We start from the raw sequence: 21549 nt of genomic DNA, 5'->3' as shown, positions 1-21549 counted from the left end.
TTTCGTGAAGATGATCGTGTTATATATGCGAAGGTATTATCTATAAATGTGAGTGAGGATCCTTGCAATTGTGGCCCTATGAATGTAAAGTGTTCGATTTCTTGTGAGAAATGAAGCGATAGAGATCGATCTATGGAGGATATGGGTCGTTCTTTGAGGGATGAAAAAACCCTAGTTTCTTAGACTTTTTGAGGACGGGGTTTTCTAATTTTTAGATTCCCGCAAGGTATTAATGAGGGGACGAGACCGATAAGGAGGTCAGGAGTAGCGGAGAAGCGGATCGGAGAGGAGAGAGAAAGAGGGAGAGGGGAGAAGATGAAAGATAGAAAGAAGGTAGAAGACGAGTTTTCAAAATTTTGGGGATTTCGTTTCCCCCTCTACTAAACGCGCGTTTTAATTAAAATTATAAAGCGACAGGTATAGAGGACGCACCTTTAAAATAAAGAGCCCTTCGTGTTTTTAATTTCTTTTCTTGAGACACTAATTTAAGGGCACACAACAATGTGTGACGTAAATCCTTAAATTTTTTGAAGACATGACATTTTTTTAATGTCACTCTCGTTTGTGTAACATAAATCAATGAGTGTCGTGGTTTGCGCGTCGTAAAAGGGTCTTTTTCTTGTAGTGAACTGACCTACATTTGTGTCCTTAATTATGTTGATAAGTTTAACCCCAATCGTCGCTAGCTCTGTATTCCGTCACTATTGTGGCTAATATTTCTCTATTAATAATTAGAAAAGAAAACCAATATATGAATAATTAAACAAGATCAATATTGTTAGAGTTTGATAATTTCTCTCTCTCCCCTAACAAATTTTCCCCTCCTAAATCCCACTTATATCCTCTCAACGATAAATTGACCCACATCCTTATTTCCACTAGTCATCATCATCTACTTTGGTTTTGCTACTCTGGTAATCGTTGCCTACTCCGGTTTCGTATCATATAGTTGCTCGTCTCCATGTACATCATTCTCACCTACTTCAATCTTCATTTTTGGTATCATAAAAGATTTCCAATTTCATGATGATATTTAGTATAAAAAGTGAAGCTATGAAGAGGTATATAAGTATCGATCAATATTTTTATAAGACTGACAAAATGAGGGACACAATAAGAAATATGACCACTTATCATATTTTATGGATAAGAAAAGTGAAGGATGTGATTATACATGTCATAATACACGTATTAATTGTAAGAGTACAAGAATACTTGTGATTGTTAAAAAAGGATAAATAAATAAGCACTCCAAATATGTTATTACTAAGTGAAAATCCGGGGACAACTTGTAAGCAATGGAAATATAAGCTCAATAGTCAAAGTTAAAACGAACTTCCTAATTGAATAAGCTACATAATGCTTATAAATAAACAAGTATATGCTTGGAATGATTATTGTGCAATAGATAATGAGATTGATATGTACAGGCCAAACCACAAACCGCACATCATAAGGGATTAAGTGGTTTGAATTTTTTGAAAACAACAAACAACACCACAAAAAATATAAACCATGCGGTATGATTTTGTACAGACGATTTAACGTGCAGTTTATAGGTTTGATAAGCAATTTCTAAAACTTGTTACTAATTATTCACTTTAAACACCTTCAAAATTTATTAAATAAGGAGAACTGCTATTGATTATTGTAAATAAAAAATCACAGAACATTTCGAAAACAATTAGTGATTGAAACGTATTATTTTACATTTTGAATTCCCTGTTACCAAAATCTTGTTTTTTTGTTTTACTGTGGTTTTGTGGTTTACAATTTGAAGACTTTTGTCTTTTGTTTTAATTATTTACATTATTATCATAATGAAAGCATTTTGAACCGGACTTTTGAATCGTGATTTTGTACTTAAAAATCGCACATCGTACTGAATGATACGATTTATAGAATTTACAGACCATAATAGCACCACGAGAGTCGAAAACTGCATTATGTGGTTGTGTGGACGGTTTGTATGGTTTGATGCATGCCCTAATGCTCTCATTATGCTCAAAAGTGGACAAAATAGGAAAATCACATAAAGGTGGGATAAGGAAGAAAACTAGTGAACCTACATGCAAGTATATATATGAAGTGAACTAGAAACTTGAAGTGCCAAAAAGATAGAACCAAATTGATTATATACTAAAAAAATAATAAAAATAAAAATAAAACGTGGACAATTAAGAAAATCAGAGAAAACATGAGAATTTGTGTTGACATGTTCTACACATTATACTACGATATTAATTGTATTTATAAATGATATAATTGTCATTAGAAGTAAAGTGATGAAGAAATGTTAGATTATTTGTATGACATGTTTTCATGACATGTATTATTACAAGAGATCTTAACTTGTTAATGGGACAAGTGAGGTGCTATGCGATGCATTGCCAACAAGAATGGTGTTGGCAAACTGTTGAAAATATTTAAGTGTGGAAGGGTAATGTACTTTGAATGCAAGATGGGTATGTAAAGAGGTACTCGACATGTGAGATAATGCGTTGATGCACTTAAATGGTGACCAAGGACGCGATGCATATATATTTTAAACGTAGCGCTTAAGAGATCATAAGTTAACGTCATCTAAAAGAGGACACGACGGGTACACAAGCCTAACGCGACGCATCAACACCGGATTAGTTGAACGAGATATAGATAGAAACACACCATTTTTATCCTCTTATTCATCATAGATGCTTCTGAGGAGGTCATGGGTGATTTTGGAGGTTGAAATAGATGGGAATCAAAGGGAGATTGACTTCTTTTCTTGTAACAAGGTATTAGGTTTCATTCTTGATTATTCAAATATCAGTAGGTGAATTTGGCGAAAAGGGTCAGTAGTTCTTGGTTGATTATATGTGTTGAGTAATTGATAGAGAACATCATTTAGAGTTTAGATGGTTGAATTATTGTAAAACCATAGTTAGATTCTTGAACTTGGACAAATTGATTATGAACCCTAAATTGGTGAAATGAACTTATATCCTAATCTAGTTAAGTGGTAGAGATGAGTTATAGGTGGAGTATAATTGATTTTGATATGAAAATTGGTTAGGTGATTAATTCATTGATGAAATTAGATTAAAGCTTATTGAAATTGTCACTTCAACATCGTGTTCATAGTTCATAATATAATGAAATATTATCAGGTAAAAACAAAATATATCTATTGTCACTGTCCATTAGTTCATCATCCACTACATACACCGTTAATTCGTCACATAATTAAATGGTCAATGTACATATTAATTAATTCTTCGACAATATAAACATGATTAACAAATCATGAAATCTTCTTCACATATCAATACACTTGATGTATTACTTAAAAAATTGGCATGTGATTCTACACATTACAACATGGTTCCCTAACCACTTTTTAAAAAAATTCATGACATTCAGAGAAATCTATATGGGAAAAAATGAACTTAAGTTATTGTAATTGTTGCGGCATCAAAATATCTTATAAGATTGGGTACAAAAATGCCTTCATAAAACATTTGTATTACTATCAACAACCCTCCAAAATTAATCAACATTGTAGAATAATTTGATGACAAGAGAGATATTATATATATATATATATATATATATATATATATATATATATATATATATATATATATATATATATATATATATATATATATATATATATATATATTTATCTATCTATATCTATCTATATCTATATATCTATCTATATCTATATCTATCTATATCTATATATCTTATAAAGCTAGCATTTTTCCTTGAACCTCATGTTTTTGAAACTCCTAAAACACCACATGCATTTGAAACTCTCATGACTTTTCAATTTCTTTCTAATACTGATTATAAGTTGGTTAATAATGTTAAATAAATATCAAACATAAAGTGTAATCATATATAAACTAAATTTCAATATTAAAATAATATCTTTACTTTTATTTATAAATTTATGTCTTTAACTTTTAACGTATTATATTTTATTTATTAATTTTAAAATGTTATTGTATGTAAACCATTATCATTTTAAAGTTACAACTTTTGAACAGATTGGATAAAATACTTAAATTGTCAATTTAAATATAACATTACTTGGTTAATTTAAATATAAATTTTAGTTCAACTTAAACAACGCAAAGAATATTTTATAAATAGTTAAAAGTGACAAATTGTAGTGCCTTTCTAATAATGATTATAAGTTGGTTAATAAAGTTAAATAAATATCAAACCTAAAGTGTAATCATAAATAAAATAAATTTTAATATGAAAATAATATATTTACTTCTACTTATAAAGTTAGGTCTTTAATTTTTAATATATTATAATTAATTTATTAGATTTAATATGTTATTATATATAAACAATTATCAGTTTAAAACTACAACTTTTGAATAGTTTGGATAAAATACTTAAATTGTTAATTTAATTTTATTTATAAAGTTATGTCTTTAACTTTTAACGTATTATATTTTATTTATTAATTTTAAAATGTTGTTGTATGTAAACCATTATCATTTTAAAGCTACTACTTTTGAACAGTTTGGATAAAATACTTAAATTGTTAATTTAAATATAACATTACATGGTTAACTTAAATATAAATTTTAGTTCAACTTAAACAACACAAAAATTATTTTGTAGATAGTAAAAGTGACAAATTGTTTCTAATAATGATTATAAGTTTGTTAATAAAGTTAAATAAATATCAAATCTAAAGTGTAAGCATAAATAAAATAATTTTTAATATTAAAATAATATATTTACTTCCACTTATATAGTTATGTCTTTAATTTTTAACATATTATACTTAATTTGTTAGATTTAATACGTAGTTATATGTAAACCATTATCAGTTTAAAGCTACAACTTTTGAATAGTTTGGATAAAATACTTAAATTGTTAATTTAAATATAACATTATATGGTCAACTTAAATATAAATTTCAGTTTCACTTAAAAAACCCCCAAATAATATTTTGTGAATAATTAAAAGTGATAAATTGTAGTATTAAATGGAAAAACTAAATTGTAATATCAATTTAACTAAAATATATCCTAAATATATTTTTATAATCTTTTAAATTTTCAAATAAGTAGCTTAAAATAACTTACAATAACAATAGTTAAAACTAATTTTATATAAACGCTTATATTGTAACCTTTAAAAACCAAAAATAATTTTTGATTTTTTAAATAATTACAATGATAGAAATTAAAACGTTAAAAAAATAAATATCAAAAAATTAATTAACAAAAACAAATAACATTAAACCATATATTATTTTTTATTTTCATTTATGGGTAACCCGCGGGGGTAGAGGTCATTCAAACGATTGACATTATGTAGTTTTAATAGATGTATATATTATAATATAATTCAAAATAATCAATATATTATATCGATTTCGTATACGAATTATTATATCAAATTTAACAACGTTATTGTTATATTTAAGAAAACATATATTTGTAAAGATTTCAACTATATAGGTATTTTTGCGCAACGCGCAAGCATTCGCCTAGTTTACTCATAGACATACACAAGTGTGAGAAAAACTAGCCATAGTCTTTGATTTTTTCGAACAACAAGTAGTATATAAAAATAGGGAGCTAGCAATTAAGAAGCTAAAATAACAACAATTTAAGACATTCCTGTTCTGAAGAATTACACCAATCAGACCAATTTGAGGAAATACCTTTTCAAGATCTATCTTTTATCCAATCAAAAGCCATCAAATTCACCTTGCTAGCCAAAATATTACATTTCTTAAGCTTACCATTGAAGATATTATCATTCCTATATCTTCAAATAATCCAAGCAAAAGAAAAAGCACACCCGTAACAGCCTTGAACGTCCTTATAGGGGTACCAGAAGTAGCATCAGACCTGAGAAGTGAATGGAGGGAGCTGCTAGAGACTGGTACCCGATTCAACTAGTTGTTGATAACAGCATGCACCTCCCGAGCAACAGAACAAATCAAGAAGAGATAAGACTCAGTTAGTAACCCACAAATCAAGAAGAGACCGGTACCTGTTATGAATCGGTTCTTCGATCTTGTGCTTGAAGAATTCACACAATTTGTTTTTTTATTATGTCCAGGTTAGTAACCCACATGCCATTTATTTTTAACCCACTTATATGAGACCCCTTGAGGTTATCATTAATAATACCATGAAAAAAAGTGGAATTCTCATCTCCCTCAATCAACCACTTACACATTGATTTCTATTTGAGGTCAAGAATCCATAGAGTTTCAATATCTTTAATTTTAACAATACTCTCTTCAAGCTCTTTTAAAGTTTTACTGTCAATAAACCCAGCTTCAATGCGTGTGTCAGTTGCTACAACCTTTTTTGTGAGGTAGTCAACATCATTGTAACGCCCGTACATCAGGGCTAGTCAATTTAGAGACGATAGGCGTCAAAAATGACTTTTTGATGGAAGATTATCTAGAAGGATTAATCTTAACCAAGTTGTAGTATATGTCACAAGGTTTCCGTGCATATAAAGAACGCCGAAATCCGAGTTATAACGAGGAAGTTATGATTTATCGAAGTTTCGGCTTAGCGGTGTGCAGCCCGAAATACTCGATTTGACATCGAGCGGTTTTTAGTCGAAACAATCTAAATGAGGATCGAAGGTCTCGTTGTTGGTATCGAAGCGATAAAAAGTTAGGCGAGAACGGACGTCAAACGAAGAAGTTATGAATTTATAACGAAGTTTTTCTGTCGCGGCCTATTAAAAATAAATAATAAAAATAAAGTCAAAATTAGCCGACGGAGTCTAAACGAAAGTTGTAGAGCGTAGTCTCACCTTCGTGTGGATATAAAGAACGTCGAAAACGGAGTTCGTATGAAGAAGATATGAATTTCCGAAGTTTATTAAATAAATTGTATTTAAATTAAATCTTTAATTCGGAGGCTTTATCCAAAGGAGTCACCGATCTGATCCAAGGTACGCCCCGCGTACACCGAAGGTGTCGACACTCGCAGCAAGTGGCTCGGATGACGCATGCAGTGACGATTTCGGAAGCAGTACGCCCCGCGTACTCCGAGGCTCCAGCCTCCTATAAATAGGATCCGAAGGCAGCCGATTCTTTTGTTCATTTTCTCTCTTCTCTCTCCCGTTTTGCATCGTTTGCGTGCCAGAAATACCCCGAAGCCCCGGTATCATACTCGAGCCCCGAGGCAAGTCCCGAGGTCCCGAAGATCCCGAGAAGTGCGGTTCCCGAGCCGAAGCTCTGTCCGCGAGAAGTTCGATTTTTGTGGAGATCTTCCAGATCTGCTGAGGATTACTACTTCTGCAAGTCGTAGTGTTGTCCGATCATCTTCTGATCAAGTGAGTGTATACTACCTTTCATAAACACGATAATAATACAAGTATGGTTCGAGTGTATTAAGTATATTGTTGTTTATATGTGTGAGTGTGTAGTTACTTTCTTCTAACACATAAATATTAAGTATTTTCTATAAAATACATGCTATGTGTATGATATAAAGTTGTTTATATGTGTGGGTGTATAGTCCCTTTCATAAACACGGGTATAATACAAGTATTTTTTGAATGTATCAAGTATATGTTTGGGAGAGTGTGTGGTTACTTTCTTCCAACACATAAATATGAAGTATTTGTTATAAAATACGTGCTATGTGTTTATATATTGTTGTTTATTTGAGATGAGTATGGAATGAATGTTTTATATAGTTTTTAAATGAGTTAAACTGTATATGTATTCCATATCTACAAATATGTTGGGTAGAACATGGGTAGATGAGATAGTTGGTATGTGATAAAATGATGATGTATGAAAGATGATTAAGAATGATATTGGCAGATGCACCAATTAGAGAATGTCATAATGCTAGCAGATGCGCTCAAGCATAGTATTGGTAGATGCACCAAAGAGAAAGTGACATAATACTAGTAGATGCACTTAAGTATAGTATCGGTAGATGAACCTAAAAGAGCATGCCATAATGCTAGCAGATGCGCTTGAGAATAATATCGGTAGATGCACCAAGTAGTGAATGTCGTGATCTTGGCAGATGCGCCAAATAGAGATTGTCATAATAATAGCAGATGCGCTTATAGGATAATCTTGGCAGATGCGCTATAGGATAATCTTGGCAGATGCGCTTATAAGATAATGTCGGCAGATGCGCCTAAAAGAGAATGTCATAAACCTGGCAGTCGCGCCTCATAGTGTATGACGTAATCCTGGCAGAGGCGCTTAAAGGATAATGTTGGCAGATGCGTCTTATGTAGCAATGGAAGTTTGTGCTAATTCCTTAGATCAATCCTTAGGAATGAATGAATGACGGGTAGTTGAATTCCTAGGGTAAAATCCTAAGAAAGATAATAGGGATGGGTAATTGAGTTGATTGTTTGATGGTTGAATATAATAATTAAATTATTGTGGGTTGAAAACCGTATATGCTCACCAGGCTCCCAAGCCTGACCCACTCAGTTTTCTTTTCATTACAGGTAATGGCACAAGAGTATAAGTTGGTGGACTTGACGAGAGATTTTGGATTATAGGCCAGTAGTTATGAATAACTGTTGTAAGGTCTATTTATTATTGTTTATGCTTTTGGTCTGTATCGGAACATGACATCCCGAGGTTTTATTGTTTAATGAAAATACATTCTCTTTGAAAAACGTTTTGATAAATGGTTATCATATTTTATTTTGGGAACAAATTCCGCAACCGTTTTCTTTAAACGATCACTCTGATTTATAAAACAAAGCATAAACAAATCGGTCTTTTCTGGCCGTGAAAATGGGGATGTCACAATCATCTTGGTTCTTTTCTCTTTTCTCGGACTTCCATATGTTCAACTCAACCTTTACTAATCTCAACTTTCTATAGAGTCTCCCAATCTTGGAAAAAACATTAACACCTTGAGAGTACGAAATTATGACTTGTGTGGATAACCTAGGCAATAGTATGTTTCATATTGATTCGTCAAATAGAGTGGACAGGGCATGTTTGTGGCATTGTCATCTTGGGCACATAAATACGAAACATATCGCCCAACTCTAAAACAATGGAGTGTTAGAGTCATTTGATATTAGGATTGATGATGAATGTGAATCTTGTCTCTTGGGCAAGATGACAAAATTACCTTTCACTGGAACATGTGAAAGAGATGAATGATTTTTGGACCTAATTCATATGGATGTGTGTGGCCCATTCAGATCCACCACAAAAAATGTTAATCGATATTATATGATGTTTATGGATGATTATAGTAGATATGGTTATAACTACTTGATCAAAAATAAATCAGAAACCTTTGAAAAATTCAAAGAGTTTAAGCATGAAGTCGAGAATCAATTGGGCAGGATGATAAAGATGCTCATATCTCACAGAGGTGGTGAGTATCTAAGTATTGAGTTCCACAACTATCTTAAGGAATGTGGAATTTTTTTATAGTTGACTCCTCCCAACACACCACAACTCAATGGAGTGGCTGAGAGGTGTAATCGAACCTTAATACATAGGAAACAACATTCCAACTTTGCAAGAAGTTAAGTGTTGGCTTAAAAAGCATTTCGTTATGAAGGGTATAGGGGGAGTGGCCTAAATTCAGGGAATAAGGATTCATCGGAATAGAAAAAATCATCTTATTGGTCTTTTCCAGAGTACATATTTGTATGAAATACTAAAGTGTTCCAAGCGAGACACAACGGCTACTTGGAAGAGTTCCAAGCAAGACACAGTGGCTGATTCCACATGTGAGTCAAAGTACATTACAGTGAGTGAAGCATTGAAGGAAGGGTCTTGGCTGAAGAACTTCATTAGAGTCATTCCAACTAATCAAGAACCCATGTAACTCTTTTGTGATAATGAAGGTGCGGTTATTTTGACAAAATAACTAAAAGATCATGGTAGATCCAAGCATATCGACATAAAGTACCATTATATTCAACATCAGGTAGAAAAATGACACCTTCTGGTGAAGAGAGTATCATAAAAAGATAATGTTGCAGATCCTTTTACAAAGGCTCTGAGTAGAGTCAAACACTACCATAATGACGATGTGTCGTTATGGTAGGAAAATTAATGTAGAGGTTTATACTTTATAGTAAGTAAAATGACGATGTGTCAATCCATTAAAATCTAAATTATTTAATGCATTGTGCATGCCCTTCGCATCAAAGTTGTTGGAGATTAGGAACCCAATTTATTTAGTTTGGACCCATCCTTGGTCATTCACGTAAATCTTCTACCGCCAATGTTCATACCCAATAGACCCACCGAGTGTATGAAATTATTGAACAACATAGCACCTCTATGGTTGAAAACAGACCCTAGTCTCTCATCAGTGGTTCGAACCTCGTTGAAGTCTACACAACAAAGCCAAGATCTTTCACTATCATTCTCAATTACATTAGTTATCTCCTTCCACAAATCAACCTTGTTTTGGTGATGTTGAGGGCATAAACAGTTATCACACCACATTTGACATCACGAGGCTTCCAAATGCCAGCCACAACAATGTGGTTTCTCTGAGTGTTGACAAAATCCATATCCAATAATCTTGGGTCGCAAATGAACACGAGACCACCAGAGCTACCAATCTGATCAGAGATGACATAATTACAAGGACGGTTACCCCACACACTACAAATAAGACGATCTCTGATCACCAACATTCTAGATTCTTGAATACACAAAAACGTTACCTTGTTTCGAGACACCATATCTTTTATCTCGGACCTTTTGTAGACCATACAATGAAACTGATGAAAACGAAAACAAAATTAATTAACCTTTAAAGGTGATAATCGATCATATATAATAGAACGTGCGAAAACATACCTCAGTTTTAGATTGACAAAGCACCGATCGTGATCGTTATTTTAAGGGTTAATGAAGCGATCACTATTGTCTTCGAACATTAGGGTTTTTACTGTTGAGGGTGAAAAACAGTGAATTGGCAACTTCACCCGTGGATCATACCAACAAGCCCAAATATATATTCAAATTCTCCTTTTCTCCTAAACGGATCTATATACCTTTACAATTTTATATTTCTACTATAAAAACAAATACTCAAAAAGAAATCATAAATGAATATGAAAAATAGATATGTAAGAAAAAAAAATCCTATATATCGACATGGCTCTTGCAATCTTGATCGGCGATACCCCAGGTCGTTACATTAATGGCGATGGAACAGTTCATAGTAACCGTCACTTTTCTCTTAATAATGTTTAATATATTAACTCTACCATTAACCCTTGTATAACTTCGCACCATCAGCTTACCCGCCGTGATATCACTTCCGAACTGTGGATCTCCGGCCATCTTCGCCATCATCATCTCATACACCAGCTTCAGTCTCATCGTCTTCCTAGCGTCAACCACCCCTCCGGGAACATCCTCCACTCCCACCACCGTCTCACGATACACAAGACTTGAATTAAAAGTTTCAAACTTGAATTTCTCCACGTTAGTGTTCTTCATGGAGACGTCAGCCACCACAGTCAGATTAGCGTTCCGGTTGAGTAAATCTGTTGAGTTGACCTGGTCAAGTCCGATGATCGCCACTGAATTCATTCTGAGTTTTGGGTTTTTGATGTGGAGAACTGTGAAACCGAGGACTATCATCACCACCGCGATGATGAGTATCACGGCGGCAATGATACCGCAGCAAACGGTGCATTTCAAGAAACCCTGTTGTTGTTTCTCCAATTCCGTCGATAAAGCTTCATCTACGCTGATGGAAAGAGGATGGATCTGGGGTTTCTCCGACACGAATTTTTGATATCGTAGAGACATGGTTGATCCAGGTGAGACTAAGGTGGTGCTGGGTGGAGGTCGGGATGATGGAACCTGGAAGCTTATTTGTATTGTCCAGTCGGCCAGTCATGCATCGACTTTGACCGTTGACGTGGAATTTGGGTCACATTCCAGAAAGAAGAATTTAACAAGCAAGTTTAAGGTAGAGGACAAGATAATTGTTTTTTTTATTCAAATAAAATAAAGATAATAAAGAAAAAAGGCTGATTTAACTTTCACTTTATCAAAATAACTATCAAATTCTAATATTCTATGTATGTTCGGCATCGAATTTTCAAGATCTTTTAATGTTTAAGAAAAAAGGATTAAAGTTTCAAGAAAAAAGAATTAAAGAAAAAAACATTTAACAGTATAAGTTTTAGATTATATTAAGAAAAATTATAATTCAAAAACTTATCTAAAATAGTTTTTAGATAACTTTTAGCTCTTAATTTTATATAAACTAACATATATATATATATATATATATATATATATATATATATATATATATATATATATATATATATATATATATATATATATATATATATATATATATATATATATATATATATATGGGGATGAGATCGGTTGACAACTCTTAGTTTCCCGAGACCCTAAAAACTAAAGGTGGAGCGTTGGATCAAAATTAAATCATTAAGGACATGATTGTCATTATACTAATCTTAATTTTTTGTATTATTGGAAATATTACTAAAAAACTCTCAAATTAACATTATAAAACAAAATTTTGGATTTTTTTACAAAAAAATAAAAAAAATAATTCTCGTTTTTTTTAAACTGCAAAATTTTTAAACTTTTTTGGAAAGCATAAATTTTTAAAAAATTTGATTTTTTTTAAACTGCAGTTTTTTCATAAAAAAAGCTGTAGTTTTTTTTGAAAAAAACAACTGTATTTTAAAAAACTACAAATTTTTTTAAAAAAAAACTTTAATTTTTTCAAAAAAACTGTAATTTTTTTCAAAAAAGTGCAACTTTTTCAAAAAAAACTGCAACTTTTTTTTTTTAAAAAAAACTGCAATTTTTTTTAATAAAGCTGCATTCTTTAAAAAATATAAATTTTTTTAAAAATCAGTAAATTATTATAAAAAAAAGTTGAATATTTAAAAAAACTCTAATTTTTTTAACAAAAAAAAAACAACATTTTAGGTTCATATATTCATTTTTTTTTTCAAATGAATATATGCATATTTCTTATATACTATAATATTCGTAAGTAAATCATAAAAAATCTCATTTTTATTAATCAATCTATAAACATAATAATACAAGTATTTTATTCGATACAAAATAAAATATAAAAAATAAAAAATGCTACGAAAATTCACAATGTTATCATTTCGTCATATCAAGATTTTCATATTTCTTCAATTTATCATTTTTCACGTCTTCAATATTTTCTACAAATTCTTCAAAATCTACAAAAAACAATTAAAAAAAAAATTATTGATTAATGCAAGAACAGTGACAAAAATGCACATGCATATATCATATAAGATTTACATGTGATTCATATGTGAATTATATGTGAATCACATGTAATTCATATGTGAGTTACATGTTATTTACATGTGAATCACATGTAATTGTTATGTGAGTCACTTGTGATATACATGTGAATCACACGTAATTCATATGTGAATCACTTGTGATTCATATGTAAGTCATATGGGATTCACTTGTGATTTACATGTGAATTACATGTGATTTTATATGTGAATCACATGTGATTTACATGTAAATCACTTGTGATTTATATGTGAATCAGTTGTGATTTATATGTGATTCATGTGAGATTTATATGTGAATCACTTGTGATTCACATGTGAATAACTTGTGATTTGCATGTGAATTACATGTTACTTACATGTGAATCATATGTAATTCATATGTGATTCACTTATGATTTATATGTAAATCACATGTGATCCATATGTGAACTACATGTGATTTTTTTCTATAACTATATAAGATTTGCTGAATTCCAAAACACAAATTCAAAAATAGAATACTAAAGAAGCAGATGGTGATTATTAGTGCACTATATAATTATTTATGTCCAAAAAATAATATAAATATTAGAATGTTTGTAAAGATTCTTTATATCCAAATTATTAGTTGAAAAAATAAAAAATATAAAAGTATCCAAAATATTCAAGAACCTCAGCAGCATTATCAGCTAAGTCATCAAAAGATAATAATGGATCATTGTATGACATTGCTACATCTCCCAACTACAATAGCTCTTAAAGATGTATAAAATAAGATAGGAATACAAATTGTTTTACTATTAAATTGTTTATATATTTAAAAAAGAAAAATAAAAAATAAAAATGAAGTTTTGATTGCTGACCTCATGGTCGGGAGGGCTAATATGGTAAATGCAGAAATTATGAATCATTATAGAAAATGCTTCGGGGCATAAGAAAAGACCTTGGGAAAATGACATATTTGTTCAAACATGCAAACAAATAAGCAAGATTTCATTTATTTTCAACAAATTTTGTTGATGAACGAATGAAAAATAGAATCACTTACGATTTAAAGCTAGATCATGATATGTAATTAGAATTGGCTTCTCTTGATCTCCATATATGGCAACAGAAACAAATCCACTGGAAGGTTTTACAAAGTGTTCCTGGAAATGAAATTATTAATTTGCGTCACACCCCAAAACCATGAATGACGGAAACATTCTGGGGCGGAGGACGTCATGTACAGTATCACAAACAATGAATAAAAGCAAACAAGCATCAACATCATCCATTGCATTAAAAGTATAATTTCATACATGTGTGTTCTGACAAAGTTATAGACACCAAAATATACATATCAAAATAAATGATGAGTCTTGAACGAACTCCATCTTCTCAAAAGCCTGACACCTGTACCTGTCTAGTGGTGACCTGAGAATACAAGTTATTTTGAAAGCGAGTATCAGCTTAATGCTGGTGAGATCATACGTATATTAATGTTTGTCTTTGTATGAAAATGTTTGTAAAATGTTTCTATAAGATGTTTTGTATAATGTTTGAACTCTCCTAGAAAACCCTATATTTCCTACTAACTGTAGCCTTCTACCAAGGCATCTAGTGTATGCGTGTATGTCTCTTGATTGAGTGTGTGTTTTCCCAAGTCTGACTATCATTAACCAAAATATAGTTTCTACATTATGGTGCATCGTGTGAATATTCACGAAGTGAATGCAACTGGGAAAATATTATCGTACCGTAGTATTTGTAATAAGTGACTACCGTAGTACTAACTACCTTAAAACAAAAGGTGTTCCAAATAACATGTGATCGACCTGTATCCTGCTACCGACTCTAGTAAAACGACGATGTAAGACACCGTAAGAAATGACATTTGGCATCCGTAGACTTGCAAGTCCCACTGTAGCGAGCAACAAGGTGTAGGATAGTCAATCCAGTATAGATCTATACGCAAACTCATACGCTCCCCAATTAAGGAGATTCGGGATACAAGAGCAGTCATGGCAGGAAGTGCCATGACCTGCTCAACGGTTCACATAACTGCATTAATGTATATGTAATGAATGTGCTAACTGAAAGTGTAATCTTTCTCTGTCTAGCCTGTATGTACTGAAATGTTCTGCGTGTGCTAGCTGTAATGTATGTTCTCTCTATCTAGCATGTATAGTAATGTACTGTGCGTACAAGCTGTAATGTACTGTATGTATTACTCGTACTGACTCATGAATGAACTGACTCATTGTATGTTTCATTGTTCTAGTAATAGTAATAGTGTCTTCTTGTGCTACCCCTATGGTAACTTACTAGTGATGTAACTGGTACGTATGAACATGGAAGCATACCCTTGCTACCCAAGGGTATCGAATGAACTGGAAGGACCTTTATGACTATATATGTACACATGATATATAATTAATATTTAAACAGCCTTCGTATGGTTACCCGATATCCCACCAGACCACATCTCAAACGCGAAAAGGAAATAGGGTGGATAGCCTTCCTAAGTCCTTTAAACATTTCTTATATAACTATACATACATAGACATGCAATTGATCATAAGTAAAACAGAGTTTAAGAAAATTTATTTGATAAGTATAAGAACTTTGTAACACAGTTTGAAGCAAAACAGTTTGATAAACAATTTGAACAATAAGGAAATCACTGGTTTTGTAGTTATTAATCACATGTGATTGATGTAATAACTATAAGTATTTGACTTGTATCCCCCCATATAAGCATTTAAAAACATTTAAACCATTGATTAAGGGGTATGAACTCACTTGTGGTGAGTGGATTGGATTGAAGTGTCGGGTACGGTGCTAGGTGACAAATGAAGACTTGTACACACACAAAGCCTAGTTATCATATAATGAACATATATATAACTAATTAGCCAATTTATAACTAATAAATTAAGTTGGGACACCCTAGAAAATGAAAATACTTTGTTTCAAGTGTTAAAGATCACAAGGATTGCATCCGAGTGTTGGTAGGGCAAAGCTAGTGTGTTTGGAGTCCAAGGGTAAACTCCCTTGGAGTTTACGGTTTTGATGTCCATGACCCATGGAGTTTAGGGCAGTAACATCTAGAGTTTACGGTCATAAACTCTAGTCTTAATGACGATGTGTTGTTTTGTGGTTTAACAAGCCTATCGAAGCATTTCTACCAAGTGATTTGGCCTTTGGAAGGGACTAAGGCCTCAAAAACACTCCTTGGAGGAGTTTACGGCCTCATGGACTTTTCCCTTTGGGTTTACTACCGTAAACCCTCATGGAGAAGGGTATTGCAATGTTTTCAAGTCCTTAACACAATTAGGTAAGTGTATAAGCTAGTTTCTAAGCCTAAGGAAGGAAAATGACCAACTTATACACACTTTAGGGTGTTTACGGTTTTGGGAGATCCCCAAACCGTAAACACCTATTAATGTTGGCCTTTGATGTTTTTTCAAGGCTTAAACACAATAAGGGAAGGTTTAAACATGTCAAGGATGGCTTATATATCAAACTAGGACTTAGATTAGGGACTTAGGCACCATTTGTGCCTTTCTTGGTGTTTACGGTCCAAGAACATTCTTGGACCGTGAACACCTTTAATCATGTGTTCTTGGCATATTTTCTTGATGTTTAAATGTAATACTAGCTTGATAACACTCAAGGATGGAAGCACTTACTATTAGGAGGCTTGATTTGAGCTAAAAATCCAAGAACACTTAGTGTGTGTTCTTGGTGTTTTGGAAATCTAGACAAAATACATAAATGAGTGGATGATTAGATGTACAAACACTAGATTAAGTGTTTTACTAACTTGAAATGGTTAGAACACTTACAACTTGGAAGATTTGGAACCAAATTTAGGATGATACTTGAAAGCCTTTTTGGAGTTTACTCTTTTGGAGTTTACTCTTTTGGAATAATGGGGAGTAAACTCATAAACACTAGACTTAGGGAGTAAACTCATGGATAAGCATGAGTTTACGGATTTTTGGGATGATTTTTCGACCCAAACAAAATAGTTTGGCCAGGAACTTCTAAGACGCGAGGTGTTTGCGGTTTCTAAAAATCAAAACCCGAGACGGTACTTTCATTCACCCGATCGTTTAAAAATAATATTAAAATAATCAAACGAACTTTATATTTATTAAAAATAAGAAATAATTACATTAACTTATGATACGAAGTGGTTGACTTTTAGGGTTTGACCGAATGGAAATTTCGGGTTGTCACATCATCCCCCTGTAAAAGGGAATTTCGTCCTGAAATTAAAGTCTAAGCAAATAAAGTAGTTACAAATAACTAAGCAAATAGGTGAGGATATTTCAATTTCATCTAATCCTCACGCTCCCAAGTGAATTCCGGTCCTCGCTTGGCGTTCCGGCGAACCTTCACAATACGGATACGACTTTGCTTCGTCTGCTTGAATTCTCGGTCCATGATCTCTACTGGTTCTTCCACGAAGTTGAGGCTCTCTTTGATCTCGATCTCGTCGAGTGGGATTACAAGAGTCTCATCAGACAAACACTTTTTCAAGTTCGATACGTGGAAGGTAGATGTAACGCCCATAGATCAGGGCTAGTCAATTTAGAGACGATAAGCATCAAAATGACTTTTTGATGGAAGATTATTTAGAAGGATTAATCTTAACTAAGTTATAGTATATGTTATGAGGTTTCTAAATATATAGAGAACGTCGAAATCCGAGTTATAACGAAGAAGTTATGACCTGTCGAAGTTTTGCGACAGAACCGGCACGACACAACGTGACGTAAATAGTGAATTTACGTTAGAGCGATATTTATCCAAAACAATCTAAATGAGAATTGAAGATCTCATCGATAGTAGTCCAACGATAAAAAGACAAACGAAAACGAAGTTCAGATGAAGGAGTTATGAGTTTATAACAGACTTTTCCTGTCCCGACCTACTAAAAATAATATATAACTAATATAATTATAATATATTAAAAATAAAGTCAAAATTAGCCAATAGAGTCTAAACAAGAGTTGTAGATCATAATCTCACCTTCGCGTCGATATAAAGAACGTCGAAAACGGAGTTCGTATGCGAAAGTTATGAATTTCTGAAGTTCGGGGCCCGAAACCCCAAAACTGTCAGAGACCATGACGTGGCAAGCAGTGCCACGACGTGGCAAATCTCCTGAAACCTCCGGGAGTCCCCCAGATGCAACTTGCAATGACGTATGCAGTGACGACCAAGCCCACGACGTGGAAAAAGGGTGCCACGACGTGGCAAGGGCCAAATTTGCCATATAAATAGATTTGAAGGGCCAGCCGACTATGGTTGCTCCATCCCTTCTCTCCCACTCCCGATACACCCTCTAAGCCCTATTTTAACCCCCCGAAGCCCCGGTATCAACCCCGAGACCCAAAGCAAGTTCTGAAACCCAAAGATCCGGAGATGAAAAGAGTTTCCGAGCCGAAGCTCTGCCCGCGAGAAACCCGGTGTGTGAAGTGATCTCGGTTTCACCGAAGAATATCTACTTGAAGAGCCTTAGAGCTGTCCGATCATCTTCTGATCAAGTGAGTGTATAGTCACTTTCATCTTACACACACACACATATATATATATATATATATATATATATATATATATATATATATATATATATATATATATATATATATATATATATATGAAGTATTTAATAAAATACGTGCTATGTGTTTAATATAAAGTTTTTTATATGTGTGAGTGTATAGTCCCTTTCATAAACACGATTATAATACAAGTATTGTTTGAATGTATTAAGTATATGTTTTGGGTGAGTGTGTGGTCACTTTCTTCTAACACATAAATATTAAGTATTTGTTATGAAATACATGCTATGTGTTTATATATTGTTTGTTTATTTGAGATGAGTATGGAATGGATGAACTATATAGATTTTAATGAGTTAAACTGTATGTATATTTTGTATCTACGAATATGTTGATGGGTTTTGAACATAAGAACATCCTATGTGCTCATACAAACCCTAATGCTTGGATCTAGGTTTCTCTATTGTACATGCAAGTTATCCAAGACTATAAACCCTAATTCTAGCATACAAGTAATCATATTAACATAAGAATAGGTCTAAGATATTACCTTGATTGTTATGTAGCAATAACAATCCCAAATCTCCTTGTAATGACTTTAGAAAGCTTAGAGTCGCAAATGTCACTCCTCTAATGGTTCACAAACACCATAAGCAAGAGGATGAAGAGGAGAGAGGATGGAGGCTGCCCAAAACGTGTTCTAAACCTAGAAGAGAGGTTCCCTACGTTTTTGAGCCTTAAGGGTTCTATATATAGTGAGGCTATTAGGGTTATCTAACAAGGAAACCCTAATTTGGATGCTTAAGCCCTAAGCAACCCATGGACCCCTTTCCTTAAGGCCTTGGACGATTTCTTCTTGGGTTTCCCCATAGAATTCGTCCACTCCTTAATATAAGGCAATCCATGGCCCAAATTGCAATTATCTTAAAACTACAATTCCAGTCCCTTAAGTTTAATTAATCTCTTTTAGTCACAAAACTAATTACCAATTAATTATTGACTAATATTAATTAAACAATATGATTTCTCCTTTAATATATTATTCCCATAATATATTAATAAATCATATTTAATCCTTTCTCTCCATAATTCATCCTATCAAGTTGCTTTGGTGAAGGCAACCCAAAAGGACCATGCACCATCGGGTCAAGTACATACCAAAATAGTTATGGACTTAGACACTAATCTAACATATGTTGGGTAGGACATGGGTAGATGAGATCCGTGAGTATGGATCAGATCAAAAGGTTAGTTTTAGATCCGTGAGTATAAATTAGATCAAGAGATTGGATTTAGGTCCGAGAATATGGAATAGGAAAAGAGATAAACTTGTTATTAATCCGGGAGTATGGATTAAGACATAGTAAATTGTCCCTAGTCCGGGAGTATGGATTGGGCACAGTTTAGATCCGGGGGTATGGATCAGAACAGGATTTAGGTATAGTAAATTGTCCCTAGTACGGGAGTATGGATTGGGCACAGTTTTAGATCCGGGAGTATGGATCAGACCAATAGGTAAACTTGTTATTAATCCGGGAGTATGGATTAAGACATTGTTAATTGTCCCTAGTCCGGGAGTATGGATTGGGCACAGTTTTAGATCCGGGAGTATGGATCAGACCAAGAGATTAGTTTATATCCGGGAGTATGGATTAGACCAAGAGGTTAGTTTTAGGTCCGAGAGTATGGATCGGGTGGAGAGATTAGTTTAGATCCGTGAGTAGGGATCAGATAAAGAGGAAAAGTTTAGATACAAGAGTTTAGATCGTGGCGTTGTGAGGATCGATGGGGTGGGATAAGAGTTGCTTTTATATGGTGAAATTATATAATTTTGGATGTTCTATATATATTTATATGATATAACATTGTGGGATGAAAACCCTATATGCTCACCAGGCTCCCAGGCCTGACCCACTCAATTTCCTTTGTATCACATGTATCGATATAAAGATATATTTCACAGAGAGATTAAAAGGAGATGTAAAATCTTTAGTGTAAATAATGTAAGTTCTGTTTATGCTTATGTGTCTATATCGGAACATGACATCCCGAGATTTTGTTATATAATGAAAATACATTTCTTTAAAGAAACGCTTTGATAAATCTTTATCATATTTTGGGAACAAATTCCGCAACTGTTTTCTTTAAAAGATTACTCTGATTTTAAAAACAAGCATAAACAAATCAGTTTTTTCTGGCCGAGAAATTGGGGATGTCACAGTAGAATGTACGTTACTGAGTTCGCGCGGTAAGTTAAGTTTGTAAGCTACCGGGCCGATTCTTGCGAGAATCTCGAAAGGCCCAATGTACCTTGGATGTAGCTTTCCACGCTTTCCGAAGCGTATCAAGCCCTTCCAGGGTGAGACCTTCAATAGAACGCGGTCGCCCACCTGGAATTCCAACGGTTTCCTACGTTTATCAGCGTAGCTTTTCTATCGGTCTCTGGAGGCTTTCAATCGTTCACGGATCTGAACGATCTTCTCCGACGTTTCTCATATGATTTCCGGACCTGTCACACCCCAAAACCGATAACGGCGGAATACGTTTCGGGGTGGATGACGTAGTGAACAGTATCATCACAATTGCATAATAGTAGAAACAAGAAACATACAACCATAGCATTACATAGTGAATTTAATTACAAGCGTGTTTAGTAATGTTTAACAATCACTCAAAAGTAATTCAAAAATAAGAGATGGGT

The 21549-nt window shown here is 33.2% G+C and overlaps 1 protein-coding gene across 1 annotated transcript; it reads right to left on the bottom strand.

The window, feature by feature from the left end:
- Positions 1-10951: 10951 nt before the first annotated feature.
- Positions 10952-11877, bottom strand: LOC111887473 (uncharacterized). The gene has a single exon (XM_023883648.3). The coding sequence runs from the start codon at positions 11774-11776 to the stop codon at positions 11102-11104; it is 675 nt and encodes a 224-aa protein (XP_023739416.1). The 5' UTR covers positions 11777-11877; the 3' UTR covers positions 10952-11101.
- Positions 11878-21549: the final 9672 nt, after the last annotated feature.

This window comes from Lactuca sativa, chromosome 6 (genome assembly GCF_002870075.4).
Source record: "Lactuca sativa cultivar Salinas chromosome 6, Lsat_Salinas_v11, whole genome shotgun sequence".
Classification (NCBI taxonomy): domain Eukaryota; kingdom Viridiplantae; phylum Streptophyta; class Magnoliopsida; order Asterales; family Asteraceae; genus Lactuca; species Lactuca sativa.
The sequence above is the reverse complement of the archived record's forward strand: the minus strand, read 5'-3'. Positions and strand labels throughout refer to the sequence as shown.